Genomic DNA, 20,405 nt, shown 5'->3' with positions numbered 1-20,405 from the left:
GCATCTGCTTGTGTACAAACCTGCCCTTTTTGTTCTACATGTCAGTCCTGGGCTTCACCATGGGTCGCCCGACTATAAAATAGGGTGAATCGGCAGATGCAACTAACGCACTGATGCAAACATTTGACTAAGTATTTATCCCATCCTCCCCCCAAGGAGCTCAGGGCAGGGAGGGGATGTGGCCCTTCCCCTTCCCTTCAGAACCGCACAGGCCTGGGTGCTTGCTGCCACCACCCTTCCCTCCAACGAGTGCCACTTATGATTGCTTTACAGCAGCCTTTCCCAACCTGATGCCAGTGGCAGCTGGTGGTTCCGATGTCAGTGGGGTGGTGAATCTGCTCTGGGTTTCAGCCAGAACTCTAAAGGAGCTATCCAAGGTGCTTCACTAGAGTGGATTTACCGCCCCACTGACATCGGAGCCACCAACCTCCACTGCCTGATGCCCTCCACATGTTTTGGACTTCAGCTCCCATCAGCCCCAGCCAGCATGGCCGATGGTCAGGAGTGCTGGGAGCTGCAGTCCAAAACGTCTGCAGGTTACCAGGTTGGGGAGGGGCGCCTTACAGCATGAGATTCTGCACGTTTTTTCGGAATGGGTAAGCCTGGTTGAGTACTTACTCCCAGGGAAGTGTGCCCTAGGATGGCAAGCTTGGCCATGGCTTCTACCCCCGCTCATTTTCTGCTCCCCTTCCGTGTGCCTTTGATCTGCTCTCGTGTCAGATCAGAGGCTCGCGCTGGCAAAGAAAATGTTGGCCTCCCTCCGGCTGTTTTCCTTCTTCCGTGATTTTTTCCTTCGCCCTAATTTGTTTTTTTGCACTTCAGGAATGATTGTGGCCGGGCTGCTCCTCACACTGGTATGCCTGTGCGCTGATGTGCCCTATGGGAGCAGGGACCTTATTCAGCAGTCTCCATAAAAGCGCTACTCTGCCAGCGGAACACCCTGGCCCGCGCGAGACTACGCGCGCATCGCCTCGGAATGCACTGGCCTTCTAATTTTATGAATGACTCTATTCATTCGGCCCCTCCCACCTCTCCAAAGCCCCTCCCCTGGAATGTTTGGAAGTGCGCCACCGTTGCTATTGGCGGACGGGGAGGTTCCTATTGGCTCACAGCCCGGAAGGTGGGAGGGGCCCCGGGGAAATATAAATACAGAAACAACGTAGTTGCTTTGTAGGTATTGAAAGATGCGTATAACGGGGTGTGCTGGGAGCGCAGAGCGGCGAGGATAATTCCGCAGCAACCCTGAGCACCGCCGGTTTCTTCCCGATCCCCCGAGAGTTCGCCTCCCCTGGTCATTTTGTAAAATCCAGTTTGGTCACTTGGTCCCCTTTCTGACCATCTTTTCTCATCAAACAGCAATGCGGTTCTCTGCCCTGCCCAGCGCGGCTTTCCTGCTGTGTATCTGTCTGGTGAGTAGATGCCTATTTCTCCTCCGCTTGGGTAAGTGAACTGACCGTGCGACGCTGTTGGCAAGGGGAGCAAGCAGCGAGTGACCAGCCGCAAGACAGCCACCGGGCTCGCTCTGGGGTCTGATCAAGCCCTGGAGGAGGGCGCTCCCTAAACTCCAAAGCGACCGCGCGCCTCCCCTTCGTAGGCACACGCGTCCCGGCTGCATCCAGAGCGGGTGCTGGGCGCCGGGTCCATCTTTGAGCGTGGACCCTTTCCGCATGCTGCTGCCTCATGCCACAGCCATCTCTCCGCGGTTCGGAATCGGGCCAAATCCCAATGTTCGTCTAAATCTGGCGGAGTTGCTCCAGCGCGGGCGAGATCAGGAACAGAGCAAGCGCCTCGGCGAGTGTAAGGTGGGGAGGTTTTCTTTTCCCTCTTGGTCGTTTCCGACACTTTCGACCCGGTGCCTGTGTGGCGGCCGCTTTGATCGTGGCCAGGATTTTATTACTGAGGTTTATTTGGGATGGAGGGGACGGGCGGGGTGTGTGAGTGTTGGGGGGCGGGGGGGGCAGAGAGAATGCTGGGACTCCGTGGCACGCAGCGCCATCTAGGAAACTATGTTGGTGTCGCCTATTTAAAAAAAGAGGCAGGCAGCGGGGCGAAGTCCATCATCCCCGCACAGACCACGAGCGCGGAAAGGGCTGTCGACCAGGAGGGGCTCGACGGCGTGGTTCTTTTTCTTTTAACCCCACGAGCTGCGCGCAGAATGGCTTTCTCGGAGGGCTGCTGAAAGATCGCCCGTTGTCTCTCTCTCACTCTCTCTCTCTCGGTCTCTCCAGGTGTCCTGCCGCTGCCCTTCCATATGCCGCTGCCCCGCCGGCCCGCCTCGCTGCCCCCCCGGCGTCAGCACGGTCCTGGACGACTGCCGTTGCTGCCAAGTCTGCGCCCGGCAACTCAACGAGGACTGTGACACGCTCTCGCCCTGCGACCCGCACAAGGGCCTGGAGTGCAATTTTGGGGCCGACCCCTTGGCTAGCGGGGGCATCTGTTGGGGTAAGAGCGGCGGAGGGGGGAAGGCGGGCAGTCTGCCTACATCCTTGGCACACCCGTGGCCCCGACAGTGTTTCTAGTCATGTAGAGCAGTGGAGGCTGGCGGCTCCGTTTTCGGTGGGCCTGTGGATCCCGCCAGAACTCTAAAGGAGCCATCCAAGGTGCTGACCCCATCTCAGGGCTAGGGTTCAGCACCTTGGATAGCTCCTTTAGAGTTCTGGCTGGTTCTGACTGAAACGCAGAATGGATTCACAGCCCCATTGAAATCAGAGCACCCAGCCTCCACCGATGAAGAGTGCGGAGAAGTATTGGCAGGCTGCATCTAGCTGCTCACACATTACCTTTGTGGCTACATCTAATGTGAAAAAACCTGTGGCTAAGTTTACTTTTCAGGGATGGGGAATGCGCAGCCCTCCAGATGTTGTTGGACTGCAACTCCCATCATCACTCACCATTGGCTACTCTGGCTGTGGCTGATGGGACTTGCAGTCCAACAACATCTGGAGGGCTGCGCATTCCCCATCCCTGGTTCAGATGTTAGGTTTGCAAGAACAAACAAAGTCATGGTTCACCCCCTGCTTTTTACAAGAGTTATGTTGAAACAATACATTAAATAATTTTGTTGTTGTTGTTCAGTCGTTAAGTCGTTTCCGACTCTTCGTGTTTCTGCTGCGAGGTTTATTTGTTCTTTTGGTCTATTGCATTTTTATGTTGCGTTGAACTCTGCAAGAAAATGCTTAAAATTATTACTGTGAATTAATACCAAGTGTGCTAGGTGCGGCAGAGGCGCTGACGCTGTTGCCACCTGGACAACTGGCAATCCATTACGCTAGGCAGCAGCACTGTATATAATGAGCTGGAGTCTTACCTTGAGCTGGAGTCCAATTTTGTGCCCAAGGAAGGCTACACTCTCCTAGGTATGCTCAGTCTCCATTGCATCTAGACCAAGAAAGGCGTCCCTGTTGACTTATTATGCCTAAGCACTCAGATCCGGGGGTGGCTGGTTCCCATGCCCCAGTGGAGATCTGTGAAGATCAGGGGAGTTGTGAAGATCAGGAAGAGCATATGAGGGAAATTTGCAGATGAGGCAAAAGACACTGTCTTATTCAACCTCCCTCGGAAGTGGTGGTCACTGAAGAATCCATCGTGGCGCTGCTGTGATGATAGCAACTACTATTGTCGAGACTTCCATAACCTGCTGCCTTCAAGATCTGCTGGAACTCACATTCTGGGAGTTGTGGTTCAACACATCTGGAGGGTGCCAGGTCGGCAAAGGCCATTAGAGACAATGGAAAGAGAAGGGTGAAATAGCACATACCCCGAGGTTTGGGGGAAGAGAGTTTGTAATCCATAGGCATGTGCGAACAAAGCGAGAGCAGAGAGAGAAAGATGCATGAGATCTCCGAGGACGGTAGGGCAGTGATGGGGATCCGAGTTGTGGCTCCATTTGGCTGTCGGCAAGTCTCTCTGTCCCTGCTTCTCCTGCAGATGTGGCAGGCATTTTGCCAGATGAGCCACTCCCCCCTTTTCAGTGGGACAGAAACCCAGATTGCCGAATCGGAGGAAGGATGCTCCTGGGCAGTCCAGAGCAGATTAAGTTTCTCCACAAGCTATTTTGTGGAGGAAGCTGCCCTTTTCTTGTTAATTTGTCTAGGATGCATGCACAAGAACACACTTGCTTTTTTAAAATACTGCAGTTTTCAGTTTATCTGGAATAGTTTCCATCCTATGGCTCCATACATACAATGAAAACAAACCTGGCAACGTGGTACCCTCCACACATTTTGGACTACAATTCTCATGAGACCCAGACGGTATGGCCAGTGGTCAGGGATTATGGGAATTGTAGTTCAAAACATCTGGAGAGCACAGGTTGCTGACCATTGTTATACCCCATTGCTCTCTCCCTGACGTATGAGGTGAGGCTGGGGACAACACTGTTCCCATAAGACCACATGCTTTTATTGCAGCTGCCTTTGTTCTGTTTAGAACTGGGTCCACCAAGGTCTTTGTATCTGGGATCACTTCTTGCCCTATAGGTGAGCCCTGCACCATGCTGGGAAATGGGAGAAGTAAGGTCATCATTCAGGAGCATGTGTGCTCATAAGAGAACAAGTGAAAAGAGGTGGGGTAGCTGCAGGGGAGGAAGGGGAAGGCCACCTCTCTATAGGCCTGGATACTTCCAACCTGCTGGACCTCCAGCAGAAGGCTCCCCAGTTACAGGACAGGCCCAGGCTGCTGCAACCTGACCCCAGGCATGTGAGCTCTTCACATCCTGTTTTCACACCGGCTATTTAAAACTCAAAACACTCTCCTCTTGTTGACATGGCCTCTAAAAACCCAATTCTGCAGAGAAGTGTCTTTCTGACACTTCTGCTGCTGGTAGCCTAAGGCCTGCTCTGTCTTCACATCTGCAGACTCTAACAATCACAGAATCATAGAGTTGGAAGGGACCATTTAGGCCATCACGTCCAACCCCTGCTCAGTGCAGAAACCCAGCTTAAAGCATCCCTCACAGCTGGCTGCCCAGTCTCTGCCTGAATACCTCCAGCATAGGAGAGCCCACCAACTCCCTAGGTGCTTCGTCTCATTACTTGACTGCTCTGTAGGTCAGGAAGTTCAACCAAAATTTGTGTCCAGGTTTGCTCCACATTGAGTACTAGGGGAGGGCAGCAGGAAGTGACCTCAATGTCTCCCCACCCCACTTCCTGGCTATTTTCTGCGATCAGTTGAGCAATTGTTGTTGTCTGGTGATCATGAAGGTGAAGCCCGAATTAGGCACAGGCCTGGTGGCTACTGTGTTGAAGGCTGGAACAATTACTTTGGGTAAGCAACCTGGTGCCCTCCAGATGTTTTGGACTACAGCTCCCATAATCTTTGACCTTGGCCTTGCTGGTTGGGACTGATGGAAGTTGGAGTCCAACAACATTTGGAGGGCCACAGGTTCCCCACCCCTCTGTTACGGCATAGGGTGCCCGTGAGTGTAGATCAGGTGTGCAGAACCTCAGGCCTGGGGGCCAAACCTGGCCCTCTCTGTTTCCCCAAAAGGCCATGCCCCTTCTCCCGGTCCCAGCCCCTGTCCCCCAACCACAGATTTTTTGGTAGTTTCCTGGCTCTTATGTCATCCCCCCGCCCCTTCTAAAAGGTTGAAATGCCTCCCCTAACCTTTAGTTCCTGGCAGTAAGAGCAGTAAGCTAAAACGGGCTGGTATTTTTGGCCCCATCCCATTTGAGTTCAGCTTCACCCACCACTGGAATGTGGCCCTGAAAGCTTCCCCGAAATGGAATTTGGGCTGAAAGTGGTTCTGAACCCTTGATGTAGGTGATGTAGTTTTAAACAGCATTCCCCAACCTGGGGCCCTCCAGCTGCTTGGGACTACAACACCCATAATCCCCAACCATAGGCCATGCTGGCTGGGGCTTGCAGGAATTGCTGGTTGCCGCCCCTCTGGGTGGCATGGTTAGAGTTCCTTTTCCCCAGTGTGGTTCCATGATGCAACACATGGTTGGGGATGATACAGATGCCTCTAGTTGGGTCCCCCCTTGTAGATATCTGGCTAAGTGGATGTATAGCAGGCTTTCCCAACCTGGTGCCCTCCAGATGCTTTGGGCTTCAGCTTCCATCAGCCCCTCTCAGCACGGTCAGTGGTCAAGAATGCTGGGAGTTGTAGTCCAAAACATCTGGAGGGTACCACATTGGGGAAGGCTGATGTATAGCTTTGCCTCTTTAAAATCTGACCCCTAAATCAAAATCACCTCCATCCTTTTTGCCTCCCCCTTTTCCTTCTCAGCAAAACAAGAAGGTCGGACATGTGAATACAATGGCCGCATCTACCAGAATGGGGAGAATTTTCAGCCCAGCTGTAAACATCAGTGTACTTGCATTGATGGGGCTGTGGGTTGCCAGCCGCTCTGCCCGCTAGAGCTGCCCCTGGCCTCCTTGGGCTGCCCCAGTCCCCGGCTCCTTGAGGTACCAGGACAGTGCTGCAAGACGTTTGTGTGCAGCAAAGGGCCCAAGACGTACGGAGAGGTGACCTTGGAGTACAACTCAAACGGAGAAGCCAATGGCAATGAGCTCATCTACGTGGGCAAAGGCGGACACTGGAAAAACCTGCCAGGTGAGTGGGCTGAGAGGGGCACAGCTGTTGGGGCTGGAGGAGCGGCCGGTGGTCATTCAAGCCCCACCCATTGAGGCTGGCTGCTTTCTGGGTTGTTCTGTGCAGCGACTCTCACACTTGCTGTGTTTCATGGGAAAAGTGATTCCTTGTCTTTGGAGACCATGTCTGCAATGCTGTGTAAATCTGGAGAGGAATCATATGGAGGGCTAGGGGGCAGAGCGGGTCTATAACATTTTAATTGCTTGGGGATCCTGAAGAGAGGTAGTGAAAGGCCTTGCTTGGTTTATGTTTGTGGGGTTTCTTTTCTCCTTATACATTTATACATGCTGGGATCCAAAAGCTGAATGAGCAGTGTACCAGCAAGTGCCATCTGCCCAGGGGTGGGGTGGGGGAATGAGTAGCAAGGAAGTGGCAGCTTCCAGTCACCGCCAGCGGCTCTGCATCTGCCGGGGGACGCTCCCTCACAGCATGATCCCCTGCAGGGTATCAAGCCAGGATGTCTATTAGTCAGCCACCCTGCAAGCACAAAAGTAATCGGCATCCTGCGTGGCATTGCCGCTTGAAGCTTGCTCCTCAGACTGGTTTGTGGCACCTTCTCATCCATGCAACCTACCTGTGGGTTGCATTCCTAGGCCTCTGCCTCATTCAAGCCAAGCTTATGGGGGCCATGCAAGGAGCAGGGAAGAGCAGCAGTGTCATCTAAAATATTGTCCTTCTGTGCCAGCCTTCCTCAACCTGATGCCCTCCGGATGTTTTAGATTTTGACTCCCTTCAGCCCCAGCCAGCATGGCCAGTGGTCTGGAATGCTGGGAGATGTGGTCCCGAACATCTAAATGGCACCAGGTTGGGGAAGGTTACTCTGTCCTGGTGTGGAATTGGTGAGAGGATCTTGCTGCTGCCTTTTGACCTAGGACTGGATCAGGCAACTGGCTTGCCTTGGCAGGCAGACCCAGCAGTTTCCTTCTGCTGCTGAAAGCAACCTGCCACACCTGCTGTCCACAAACTGGAATCCTGACATTTCCCCACTCCCACCATCCAACCATTGATCTATTTATTTTTACTGCAACTTTTGTATTTTGTGTTTTAATTTATTGTCTCTCGATGTGGAATAGTTTAGAAATTTTAATTCTAATAAACAACAACACCAACATCATCTTGGCATCCGTATCTCCTGCCACCTGCCCTTCATGTGATCTCTGCACCCAGCACTCTGGAAAGCGTGTGCTTTGGCGAGTAGCACATAAGATAGAACAGCTTTGCTCCAAGGGCAGGAAATGAATAGCTAGCCCTTGTGCTGCAAGTGGTGTCTAAGCAGGACGGGGACACCCAACAAAAATAGGGGTGAGAGTGGGAGTAGCCCTTTGCCCTTTCAGGATCTAAATCTGATGCTCCTGAGGGGCATGAAATGTGATCCTTCCCTTGCATTTACTTTCCCTACCAGCTGCTATTTCTGCCAGGCTTGATGGTGGCTGGAAGGGAGGGCTCAGAATGCGTCGCATCCTTGTGGCGGGCGGGCAGGTGGGGGTCCAGGCAGAGCCTTTGTTGCTCCCTCTCCCAAGGGACTGGAGGGGGAAGGTGCTCCCCCTGTGTCTTGTCTAGTGGCCGCACAACAAGAGAAGTTCCCTCCCAGCAAAAGGGGGGGGCACTGAGGGAGGGGAGGATTTGTCCTGAAGATAGCAGTTTGGTTCAAGTGGAATTGATGGGCTCCTCTGTCGCCAGAGTCCCAGCCGCAGCAATGCCAGTGTCAAAAACCTCTGGCACCCCATGTTCCTATTCTTTTTCTCCCCCTCCCCTCCATTTCCTCTCCTACAGCCTCCTCTTCTGTATTTACTCCCAGACACATGGATTTGCCTCCACCTCTTTCTGCAGTGATCCTTTTGAATAGCGTGGCTGCCACGGGGGCAGGTCTGCATATCGGAAGAGCTCAGGCTGAGCATCTATCGAATTCCGCATTCTGTTTATGATGATGGCGAGCTACGTCCCTCTGGGAAGCTCATAAGCAGAGCATGAACTGCCCTCCACGGTCATCTGTTGAGCAGTAGCCATCTTCCACTGACGTGTTTGATCCTCCATTTTTAGCTCCCTTTTCAGCTTCACCGTCACTTGCCACCCTGCACAGTTGCTGGCAGTGCAACTGATGTGCTCCCCGATGATCTGTAGGGCCGTGAATTAACGGGGCTTTCCTTCTCTCTCCAGTCTGGAGGCCGCCCTTCCAGAGTCATGTGGCCAAACAGCAGCACAAATGCCTGGCTCAGACCACAGCCTGGTCACCATGCTCCAAGAGCTGCGGTTTTGGCATCTCCACCCGCATCACCAGTGACAACCCCCAATGCAAACTGATCAAAGAGACCCGGCTGTGTCAGATCACGCCCTGTGGGCAACCGGATTTTACCAAGCTAAAGGTGAGACTGGAAGGGTGTGAAGACAGAGGCAGAGCAGGGGGAGGACAACACTGCTTATGGCCAAAGCCCAGTTTCAGGGAATGGGACACTCAGACATCCAAAACTGTGGGTTTTCTACTGTCAAGAACTGGAGAGTCTAACGGGAGGGATAAATGCCAAGGCTATGAAATATTCTGCCCAGGTTTGCAGATAGGGAATGGGGGCTATTGGGTTAAGGGAGGTGTATGTGTGCCTGTGGTGGCTGGAAAGGAATTGGGGGACCCCAGCTAGATGCCAAGATGTGCTTCCCATTAAGTTCATAAGAAGAGCCCTGCTGGATCAGACCAAAGGTCCATCTAGTCCAGCATTCTGTTCGCACAGGGGCCAGCCAGCTGTCGACCAGGAGCCTGCAAGCAGAGCATGAGTGCAACAGCACCCTCCCACCCATGTTCCCCACCAACCTGTGTACGTAGGCTTGAGTTCCTCTCACTAGGGGTTCATCCAGCCTTCCCCAACCTGGCGCCCCCCCGAATGAGTTGGACTACAACTCCCATCATCCACAGCAGTCTAAGGCTGTCATCCCCAGCAGGCTGGAGATGATGGTCCAACTCATTCCAGGGGGGTGCCAGGTTGGGGAAGGCTGGCCTAGTCCCTAGCTTTCCTGGGCCATTCCCCCCAACCCACCCCGAGGTGGAGGACAGTATGTGTGGTGCTAAATGCTCTCCCTTCTCCTTTCAGAAGGGCAAGAAGTGCCTGAGGATGCACAAAGTGCAGGAGCCTGTGAGGTTTAGCTATGCCGGCTGCAAGAGCCCACGCCGTTACCAGCCCAGTTTCTGTGGGGCCTGCCTGGATGGCCGCTGCTGCGTGCCCCTGCGCACCCGCACCCTGAGCGTGCCCTTCCGTTGCCCCGACGGGAGCGCCTTCTCCAAGAACGTCATGATGATCCACACTTGCCAGTGCGGCCCGGCTCACTGCCCGCCTCTCAGTGACGCTGCCATGGGCCCCCGGTACCAGCTCCATGGGGACATGCACAAGTTCCTGGAGTGATGGAGCCCTGCTGCACCCTCTGCTGGTGGCGTGTGAGCCAAGTCGATCTCTCACATGACTTTGGATCACCCTCATGGACTGGAGGCCCCTCTGCTTGACGTAGGGAGCCAGGACATGCTAGACCCGACCCGCTCTGGTGAATGCCAGCCTGACTAAAACACTGAAGGCAATATGGACTTTGGAGGTGCACAAATTCCTCAGCGTTCGAGGGATGCACCATGCTGTGCTGGGAGTCTGGCTATCCCAGCGATTTGAGGAACGGTTCTCATGATGCTGGGTTCAACCTCTCCATTTGGTCCAGCCAGGCGCAGGCTGGAACTGGGCCTTAGGAAACCCATGGGAGGGTCAAATGAAGAAATCTCCCCATCACCAGCCCCACCTCCCTCGAGGGCTTCAGATTCTATGCTTTTGGCAATAATGCAGGAAGCTCGGCCCCGAGGCACTAGGGATAGCCACAGGATCTCTGGTTCAGGTTGCCAAATCCCAAGATGGACAAGGCTCTGATATCCTTAAGGTCTCATGGCTGGAAAGAGCAAAGGAGGATTCAGGGCAGATGCACTGCAACCAAACTGGAACAGGGGGCCAGGTCTGCCCGACATCTCTCAGAAGGAACTGCAGTTCTATTTCGATAGGGATCTGGCAATATGGCCTCAGGACAGCCCCATGAATAATGAGTTAGGAAGAAATCCAGTACAGAGTTGAGGCTAATGGGTATTCTGTTTCTTCTTCTTTTTTTTAACCTCTGTGCATTTTCTGAGAACGTGCCCTCCCCAGAGTTTGCCTGGAACCTGCTCCCCCATAACTGTCTATGACTTGCATCTATGTGAGCTGTCCCCAACCTGGTGCCCTCCAGATGTGTTGGAGTGCAACCCCCACCATCCCCAGCTGGCTGGGAATGAGGGGCATTGCAGTCCAACACATCTGGAGGGCAACAGGTTGGGGAAGGCTGATCTATGCCTCTGTTTCTTCCTTCCTTCCCAGTCTGTCTCCCTTTGAATCCAGGAGCTCTCCTTGCATCCTACTCACAACACACCCTAGTGGTGAGAAGTTTCCTGGGGTGACCCATGTGCAAGACTTGAGTGGAAAGAGAAACCTGCATACAGGCAAGAGGTCTTGCATGTTGCGCATTCCACGTCTTCCTCTGGTTTGTGCTTCAGCAGTTTCTCAGTCCACCCTATTCAGAATTGCCAAACTGTCTTTTAAACTTGGCAGAGGAATTGGGGACTACGTTAAAAACAGAGGAGAGAATCAAGGTACCTATGCACATTGTGGCTGGACACACAGACAAAAATATATGAAAGCTGAATGGGGTTTGAAAGAGGAATTGTTATTTATGATGTGTACACTAATTCTGCATTGGATTCTTGTAAATAGTACAGAAAATATTTCTAACCAATCTCAAAAATCCTATTTGTCCAGAGATGACAGTAGCACAAAAAAGCCTTTCTCAAACCACATCCAGTCCTCTTGAAAACTATGATTTGGCTCCAGCCTAATGCGTGTTGGTTGCAGCAGCTGTGAAGTGCAAAAAGGGATCTCTGCCTGGGTGAGATACCCCTGACTCTCTAGCAAATCAGTCACAACATGATGGAGCCAAAGAGCAACCCTCCCTGCAATTATGAAAGCACTTTTAATGTCATTCTGTTCCCTCTATGTTCCTGGAGAGCAGAAAAGGGGATGGTCCAAAGAACAAGGTGCAATCTTGGAAAGGATTTGAAGCTGTGTTAATCATTCTTGTGCAGTTGGGAAAACCTGTATTTATGAATGCAGCAAAGTATTTTTTGCTACAAAGAATTCATTTTATGTACTTCCCCCTGTCCCCATTTTGCCTAAAGGGAAGCTTCAACGCCGGATTGGAGTGATGGCTATTTAGCTTCATAATGAAGCCCTCCGTGCTTTGCGTTGTTTAAGCAGAGCTTTGATTCCCCACCACCCAGCTTGGATTTACTGTTGCTAGAGTAAATAGTGAAATGTTTTATGATTTGTGTTCAGTGTTTTGTGTCTCTTTTCTGCCTGCCTGGAGGCTTTCAGCTGGGGTAGGGGGAATCACGATGCTGTCCATCCAAAAGACCTGACATGCACAGTGGACTTACAATAATATTTCCAGAGCTTAACTGCCTAAGGTTAATGATGGAGCCAAAAGGGGTATGCAAATGATACAATCCTATGTCCTCTGCTACTCTTCATCCATAGAACCGTCATCCTTGTGGAAATGCTCTTAAACATGACCACAGTCTTAGCAGTGGACTTATTCATGCAGATGTGGAATAGACGAGGTGTTGCTGCATCTGTTAAATGCTCTGGAACTGAATTTTAAATTATTTGTCCCAAATCTCTAAGGGTCTTGCAAAACCAATAGGACCTGACCTTTGTTAGGAAGCTGTGCTACTTCAAAATATATTTTGATTCTTAGGCTGAAGTTGCCATGTGTCTCAATTAAAACTATGCACCCGTTCTTGAGAGTTAGACCCACTGAACTCAATGGGACTTACTTCTGAACAAACATCCATACAGCTTCATGAGATACTAACAACTATGTGTACACAATCACCATTCCTAGCAGTGAACATCTATTTGTTAAGAGCCAGTTGTGTCAAACTCCTTAACGTCTTCATTTTACAGGTTAACTAGTTTGGTAGATCAGGGCCATGCAGTAGATATAATGTAGTTTGCCTTCAGTGGTCCTTTCAGCAGTCTCAGAATTGGGGTAGACTGTGGTGCACCGACATGGGTAACCCAGAGGTTAGGAGGAACAGTATTTCGAGGAACATTGTCAAATAGTAACAGTTAACAAGTGTTGATCCACAGGTGATTGGCATGGCCCACTGCTGTTCAATGTCTGCAGCCAGTGGATTTCAAAAACTGTAGAGCAGGGGTGCACAACGCATGGGCCGCATATGGCCTTTGGCTGCTCCTGGTGCAGCTCATGTAGCTGGTGGGACCCCACCCACTGTTGCCTGCAGCCGAGCTGATCAGCTGGAGTGTGCACCAGGACAGGGATCTTGCTGGAGAATGCTGGGGAATGGGAGAGGAGAAAACTTCACTGAAGTCCCAGCCATCCTTCCAAGATTGGGGTTTTTTTGTCATTAGCAGTGGCACCGAAACTGCCAAGTTGGAGGCAAAAGTCTCCACCTAGCCTCCCAGCAATCCCTAGATCTCAGCGGCCAGCAGTGGGGGGAGAGATTTAAACCTCCCCATTCTTGCATGATGAGATGCATGTGGGCGTTGGGAAGATAGCGTGTGCGTGCACATTCAAGCACACACATACACACAGAGATGCGCCAGCCCCCCAGTTGATACTGGATGTGTCCCTTGAAGCCAAAAAACGTTGTGCACCCCTGCTGTAGAGGATCATGATCATTCAACAGTTACAGATTATAACAGATAGGATGGCTGGTCTGAAAACAATAAAACAAAATTTCATTAAAGGCAAATGTTAAGTGTTATGCACTCTTAATAACATAAAGATATAAATGCAAAATGTTGTGGAAATTGCTATGATATGGCACCCCTCCAGATCTCAGGATTCTAGTAGATCCCAGAATCAATAACTGGGTTTGGATGACACAACAACCCATTAGGGGTAACTAGCCATAATGGGCTGTCATGTTGTCTGAACCCAGACTGCTTCCCACAGGGTGGTTTATTTTTCAGCAGCAAGCCACCCTGACAACCCACGGCTTGTTCTAGGGGTTGTTCAACTCATGATGGGTTGACATGCTATCTGAATCCAGCAGAGCCATTTCATTTTGGGTTGCAGGAATTGGCCATCGACCTGCTCGGCAAGAGCAGCAAACCCTCTGCCACTCTTTGCAATCTCTCCTGTGCCGCTGCCAGTGATAGCACCTCCACCGATGCCCAAGCAGCAAAGGGTCCCTGGCAACTGTGTGCAAATTAGCCAAATACAATCTCGCCTTGTCAATGTCCCTGTATGTTACCCTACTGCAGTTTGGCACTCCCTTTGAAAGCTGAAACACACAAGGAAATTGACCAGGCACATATTGGACAGCCGTAAGAGCCGACTTCTGAAAGACTGATGAAAATAATAATAATTTTAAAATATTACGACCCCATTTCGAAGGCAAAGGAAAAGAAAAACTGCCAAGGAATGAAAAGTGGCCCCAATTGGAGTGGGGAGGGGGAGGGGACAGGCAAACAAGACGGGTTCATCCACACACAACACTGGGATACCGGCTGGAGGACTGAGGGAGAAGGTGGGGGAGAACACGCCATGGTAAGCCCAGTGATCTGTCAGGTGCGCCGTGGGTCCCTCCGTGAACCCCCCCCCCCACTGTGAAGCTTATTTGCAGGGTGGCTTAGCCTGCCATGCAAATGCAACCTATATGTTAGCATTATGTCATTGTTATGCAAGGGGGGGAGGGGAACTATGCCATTAAGGGTTGAATTGAAAGAAAGATGGCATTAGCATAGCATTGCAGTGGATAAACCTCAGCTTGAAGGATACAGCTGAACATCAGAAGCTGCTTTATATGGAGACTGACCATTGGCCTATGTAGCCCAGTATTGTCCACACTGGCAGGCAGCAGTTCTCCAGGGGCTCCGGCATGAGTCTTCCCCAGCCCTCCCGAGCCGGGGCCTTCTGCACTCCAGCATGGTGCTCTGCCACTAGGCTGCAGCACTTCCCCATAAGAAGGAAGCGTTTGCATGAGAGAGCAGCACAGCAGGTGATGACTTTACCATGCAGGACATGGGAAAACTCCCTCCAGAATGGGCATGGTGACTTTAGGCCAAGAAAGAAAGAAAGAAAGAAAGGGGCCTATTATGGTCATTCCCAAATATCTAAAAAACGTCAGCAGGGTTTGCTACTTACGTTACGTCTGAGGTGCAATGGAACAATTCAGAACTGGATCCGGGTTTGTGGGGGCCCCTCTAGTGGGATTACCTAGCAGTAGCAGCAGCAGCAGCATTGCAATAAGAGTCTGGTGGCTTGGAGCTGCCATTTTGAATTTCCCACAATGTCCCTGATGCACTGTGGGAAATTTAAAAGAGCCAAGCCATTCAGTGTGGTGGCCCTGAGCAGATATCAGTGTAGCCATGGGCCCTGCCAAGGTACTAAGGACCCGTGCACTGACACAGACCCTGGAACAATTTAGGTGGGATATCGCAGGGGGGGGGGATCCTAACAGAAAGAAGGATGTGCAGGGAAAGCCAGAAATATTCATCTTCTCCAGAGATTAAGAGGAGAAGAGATGAGCTAAGACAGAAGCTTCAAAACGTGACCACAGTTAAGACCAGAAGGGGACTTTAAAAAAGCATTTTCATTTATTTTGTTCATCCTGTTATTTTAGGTTTCTAAGTACATTCTCTACAATCCCATTTTGAAAGTGTAACTGTTCATACACTAAGGTTCAAGACCTGCAAACATACTTTTTGTTGGGTCACAAGGATACCTGTAAAAATGGGGCGGGGGGGGGGGTGTCTTACATCAGTGTGACTTTACTGCCATCTAGAGGCCACCCTGTGTGTCAAATCTGGAGTTGGCTACCTGAACCATGCATGGAACATGGTTTCTAGAGTTAGAGATCAAAGACATCTTGCTTTTAGACCTGCCTCTTTCAATGGAGGTAGGGGTGGGGTAATAGAGTCACAGTGTCCCAAAGAATGAGCACTCAATTCTAGTCTTCTGAAAGTATCATGCTCTTGACTTTTCCTTCCCCACAAAGTCACCGTCTTGTGTTCTGAATTTTGTCTTTTTAAATGCTTTATTTCTCTTCTGCTACATTCACAATAACAAGTATCCGATAGGGCAAGAAGCCTAATTCTCCACATCTGCTGGGAAATAAGGTAGAACAAAACCAAACTACCTAGAAGGGTGGATAACATTTCTGGTTTCCAACAATGGAATTCTCTCACAGCTCAAACCTAGAAGCCTTTCTGTAGTATGGAACTTTGCAAGCACACGTTAGCGTGCTTAAGTCTGTAACCGCTGACCACTTTGCTGGATTGCATGCTATAATCTCTGAGGCCTCTCCCAACTTAACAACACACAAAACCAATCTTTTGATTTGGGATGATTGCAAATCATGTCAAGAACTGAAAATGGCCCTTACATTTCCAAATGCCATTTCCTTCCCACACATCACTCTCAAACGCTCTGCTTCACCACAGACCTACACCACAATCTTGTGCTGTCAATCTGTGAGTAGAAACAGTTGCCCCTGGCAGTGTAAAGACTGCTTTTGGGGGATGGGGGGCAGAAGGTGCGATTCAGCACACAGAGGTACACATCACTGAAGTTATCATCAGTTTATGCTGCTCCCTTGTTGTGGGTGGGGGTGAAGGGAGGCCTAGACTAAGCACATAATCCTATGCATCTTTAGGCAGAAGAGAAGTCCTACAACTCCCAGCATTCCCCAGCTAGCCAGGGAATGCTGGGAGTTGTAGGACTTTTTTCTGTTTAGACATGAATAGGATTGCGCCTTGAATGACCCATCCCCCCCCCCCCCGCAAATGATTGGGTCTGGAGCAGCACTGTCCATGTCTGGTGGGCACGCATATACCTTTAAGCGCAGCAGCACACGTGCAACTTTTGGGGGCATTCAGACATCTCTGGTTTAGGCCCTGGTGCTTGATTAGACATAATATGGTGAGAACTCCATGTGGCTTGTATAGAGATGTAAAGGATTGGGGGGGGGGTGAATCCAGAAAAATGGAGAAGATGAGACATTTCTCCCCCCATTCCCCCCCCCCAAATCCCTGGGAAAACATGGAATTTTTAAAAAAAAAATCTGGTGTCTCGCCCCAACCCCCTTTTGTTTGTTTGTTTTCCAGGCCTTCACATCTCTAGGCTTGTGAAAAATTAACCAGGTATAATAGCCATTGATGACTGATGACTCTCAATTTTTATCCATTTTTATTGTTCTATTATTCATAATCATTTTATATCCATTTTCACTGTACAAAGTGCTTTACCATCCTCCGCTTCTGTTCTTTCTCCCAAAGCATCAAAGCATTACTGGGCTTTATTTTCAATTATCTATGCATTAAAATGAAAAGTGCAGTTGTTTTTATATTTTGGAGATATTATAGAAATCTTTTGTCTGGTTTGGTTTTTGTAAGGTTAAACCATTATTACATAAACAATCCCAGGCAAGAGTTTGGGGAGCAAGTGAAGAGACCTCAGGGTAACTGAGGCGTGGGTATGGTAGATGCTGATGAAGAAAGGAAGCAGCCCTGTATGCAAACCTCTTGTAAGCAGAAATAGCCAAGAGACACAGCCTGACTAAAATTTGCAAGACAGATGATGTGATGATTTCTGGACATTACGTTTTGTCTCTGGTTTGAGGGTTACAACAGGATGGTATCCATCACCATAGGACCTCTAGGTAGGCTCCAGGCATGCCAAAGTCTCTCTTAGGGAGGCAACTGGGGTGGGGGTGGGGGGTGGATCAAGCAGTTAGGATACGTTTCCGATGTTGGTTGCACATAGAGAACAGAGTGACGCGGTGGTTCTGGTGGAGCAGGCTTCCCTCACCTCTTGCCTTCGCCACCAGGGAACGTGAGGGAACTGCTGCTTCAAGGCGCTTCAGCTGGTGCCAGCTGACTGGCTTCCCTCTCCCCTTGCCCTTCTCCAAGGAGTAGGCCTTCAGGGAGGGGCTTCAGCAAGGGTCTTGGTGGGCCAGGTGGAGAGGTCTGGTAGGCCAGAGGTTCCTCACCACTGCTATATATGGCCTGAGGTGGTTTGCCTATTTATTTTAAAGATTTCTAGTTCAGGTGTCTAATGCTGGCAATAGAAAACATATTCTCTCCAAATCAACCTTCTTCTTTACCCTATACATTTCCTGTGTGTTTGTGTGTGTGTAAATATGCACACGATCAGTTGGCTATTTGTTAATACGGTATTTACGATGTGCTCTACATAGTTCCCCATCCAAAACACATATATTTGTAAGCAGGCCCTATTGAGTTCATTGGAGCTTTCTTCTAAGATTGTTTAGAACAGGGGTGATAAAAACACCCTTCTCCAGTATTCGCATTAAACACTTTCACCTCTGAAGTAAAACATTCAAAATATCACACCAAGATGGAGACAAGAGGAAAGAAAGTGACACCCATCTCTGGAATTTGCTGCCTGGTGCAGTTGTTTCACTTTGCTTCATAGGAAGAACATCACAGCTCTTCCCAGAATATCCTCATGGCTTGTCCTCAGCCAAGAAGGAGCACATTTAGACCACCCATCAAATGGACTGCATGTCTGATTCAGGGGCTTCAGCACACTGAGAAGAACATCCAGATGAACCTGTCTACAATCAGGTTTGTCTGCCATGCCCAAAGGGGCACAAAGAGGAAGCTTCTATTTCAAATTGCGGGTGGGGGGGGGTGTTAAATGGGAATTACAAGTCATGCTTGTAGGCATCTCATGCACATCTGGCTGGCCACTGTAGAAAACAGGATGCTGGGATAGGCCTTTGGTCTGATCCAGCAGGGATTTTCTTATGTTTTCATATTAACAGTATATAGAAGGATCAAAGACATGGGAATGAGCATTGCTGGATAATCTCATGCTATATTCAGTGCTGTGAAGAATTAGTTCAATTATGCTTCCAGAGGATTGTAGAACTGTAGCTCTCATCTTTACAAGGATGTAACATAAAGCAGGAAGTGTTGGATAGATGGGCTCTACTTCCATAAACCACATAGTTTGATTGTATGTTGATACAAGAATACAGGAGAGTCTCAGGTTTTTGAAGATTCTCAGGTTTTTTGTAGCATAGGCCTTCATGGACTAGAGCCCTCTTCATCAGACACATTATATATATCCTCAGTTGGCAGATACATGATGTAGAGAAAACAATTGTAATCAGTGGGATCTAATGGTCATGCAATACAACAGGTGTAGCAGGGCCGACATTCCTGGTCTTGATTGAGCCCTGAATGTACAGAATAAAATGTGCTGATCAATTCCAGTTTGGCAATTTCACACTGGATTCTCCTTTTAAAGTTGTAGATATTGTTGTTGAATAATGCTGACTTGCAGGTCAGCAGTTGAAATATTCTTCCACTGGTTTACGTTGCAATTTTTTTAAAAAAAAGTCTGATTTGTGTCCAGGTGTTATTTTCTGTTTCTCCTGCGATGACAGCAGAAGGGCATTGTTGGCGGATGATGGGATATATCATGTTGAGGTGAACAGGTGACTGCGTCCCTGATGGTGTCGCTAATATCATTTGTCCTATAATAATGTTCCCTGAGTGGAGATGGCATCTGGGCTTGTTGTAGGGCCTTCTCCCTTGGTTTATGTTTTGGACTACCACTCCCAGCATGCCTGACCATTGGCCATGCTGGCTGGAGCTGATGGGAGTCAAAGTCCAAAACATCTGGAGGGCACCAGGTTGGGGAAGGCTACTGTAGTTCAACCCATTTGGAGGCACCAGGTTGGGGAGAGCTGCTGTAGATAATTGATTATACACTGGACTGGCTTCAGGTGATAAAATGTGGTGTCTGTCAGTTTCTTCCAGACCTGTCCTGTAGTAGACCATTCCTACGTAACAATTTGGCCATGTCAATCTGCTTCTTCACTTCATTGAGTGAAGGTTATAGTTTAAGAATGCTTGATGTAAAACCTCGAGTTGTGATTCCCTGTCTGAGGGCCTGGGACAAACGCAGTTGTCATATGGCTTGGCAACAGACCAATGGGTTGCGTGATGTGCTCTGGGTGGTAGCTGAAAGTGTGTAGGTAAGCGTAGTGGTCAGGGGCTTTCTGATTGAAAGTGGTGCTTATACATCCATCATATAGTTGTTCAAGTGGTGAAACTTCCTCAGATCTGCCTCTTTTACCCCAAGTATATCCATTACATTTTCATCAGCCCAGGAAGGAAGCCCTTGGGAAATTCCACCAAAACACCCACAGCTTAATGTCACCTTCAATTTGAATCTGGACCAGTTGGCGCACCATGTTCTGCCAGGACATCAGGCAGCACCTTTTGCATGCTATGGTCTGGTTGCCATCACCGGTTACAACTTTTTACTTCACCCAAAGCGCGTGTAGTCATGCCTAAATATGCCAACTGGGGATGTGATTCGTGCCTCTGGTGAACCCATATGCCACATTAAATCTGTTAGTGTTTAACAACGCTTTGTTGTTACTGTGCAGCAAACTAACATGGATACCCCCCTGAAATGTGTATGTTGATATTGACTGAACTCACAGGAGCTTGGTTTTTATTTTGCTTAATACGTAATAGGTCTGTGCAGCTCAGAGGTGTGGCCCATGCCTACCCACTGCATATTGATGGAAGCATCGAGTGATAAACAACATGGGCCACTTGAGCTACCCCAGATCAGTTCACCCAGGACTTTCGTGTTCGCCATTGTCAACTCAAACACAGGCCTGGCGCCCTCAGACAACAGATGCCAGGGACCTAGCAGGGACTAGGGCTGCTGACACCAAGCCTGGTCTCAG

General features: G+C 49.8%; 1 protein-coding gene across 3 annotated transcripts; it reads left to right on the top strand.

The window, feature by feature from the left end:
* The first annotated feature begins 1,170 nt into the window (after positions 1 to 1,170).
* LOC146354260 (CCN family member 1-like) lies at positions 1,171 to 11,969 on the top strand. Of its 3 annotated transcripts, none has more exons than XR_014787416.1 (6): positions 1,173 to 1,409; positions 2,229 to 2,442; positions 6,230 to 6,556; positions 8,753 to 8,958; positions 9,676 to 10,807; positions 10,912 to 11,969. XR_014787416.1 is itself a non-coding variant. In XM_084832384.1 (5 exons), exons 1-5 carry the CDS (start codon positions 1,359 to 1,361, stop codon positions 9,982 to 9,984), a joined length of 1,107 nt encoding a protein of 368 aa, XP_084688510.1. In that variant the 5' UTR covers positions 1,171 to 1,358; the 3' UTR covers positions 9,985 to 11,967. The 3 variants fall into 3 exon arrangements, 1 of the variants encoding a protein (XP_084688510.1); XR_014787415.1 differs by having other exon boundaries at positions 9,676 to 10,168; positions 10,912 to 11,961; XM_084832384.1 differs by having other exon boundaries at positions 1,171 to 1,409; positions 9,676 to 11,967.
* The last annotated feature ends 8,436 nt before the right edge of the window (positions 11,970 to 20,405 follow it).

The sequence above is a fragment of the Heloderma suspectum genome, chromosome 2, assembly GCF_057233095.1.
Source record: "Heloderma suspectum isolate Gila_16-S chromosome 2, 16-S_ref, whole genome shotgun sequence".
Taxonomy (NCBI): Eukaryota; Metazoa; Chordata; class Lepidosauria; order Squamata; family Helodermatidae; genus Heloderma; species Heloderma suspectum.
Note: the sequence above shows the minus strand (reverse complement) of the source record. Positions and strands in the feature narration are given on the sequence as shown.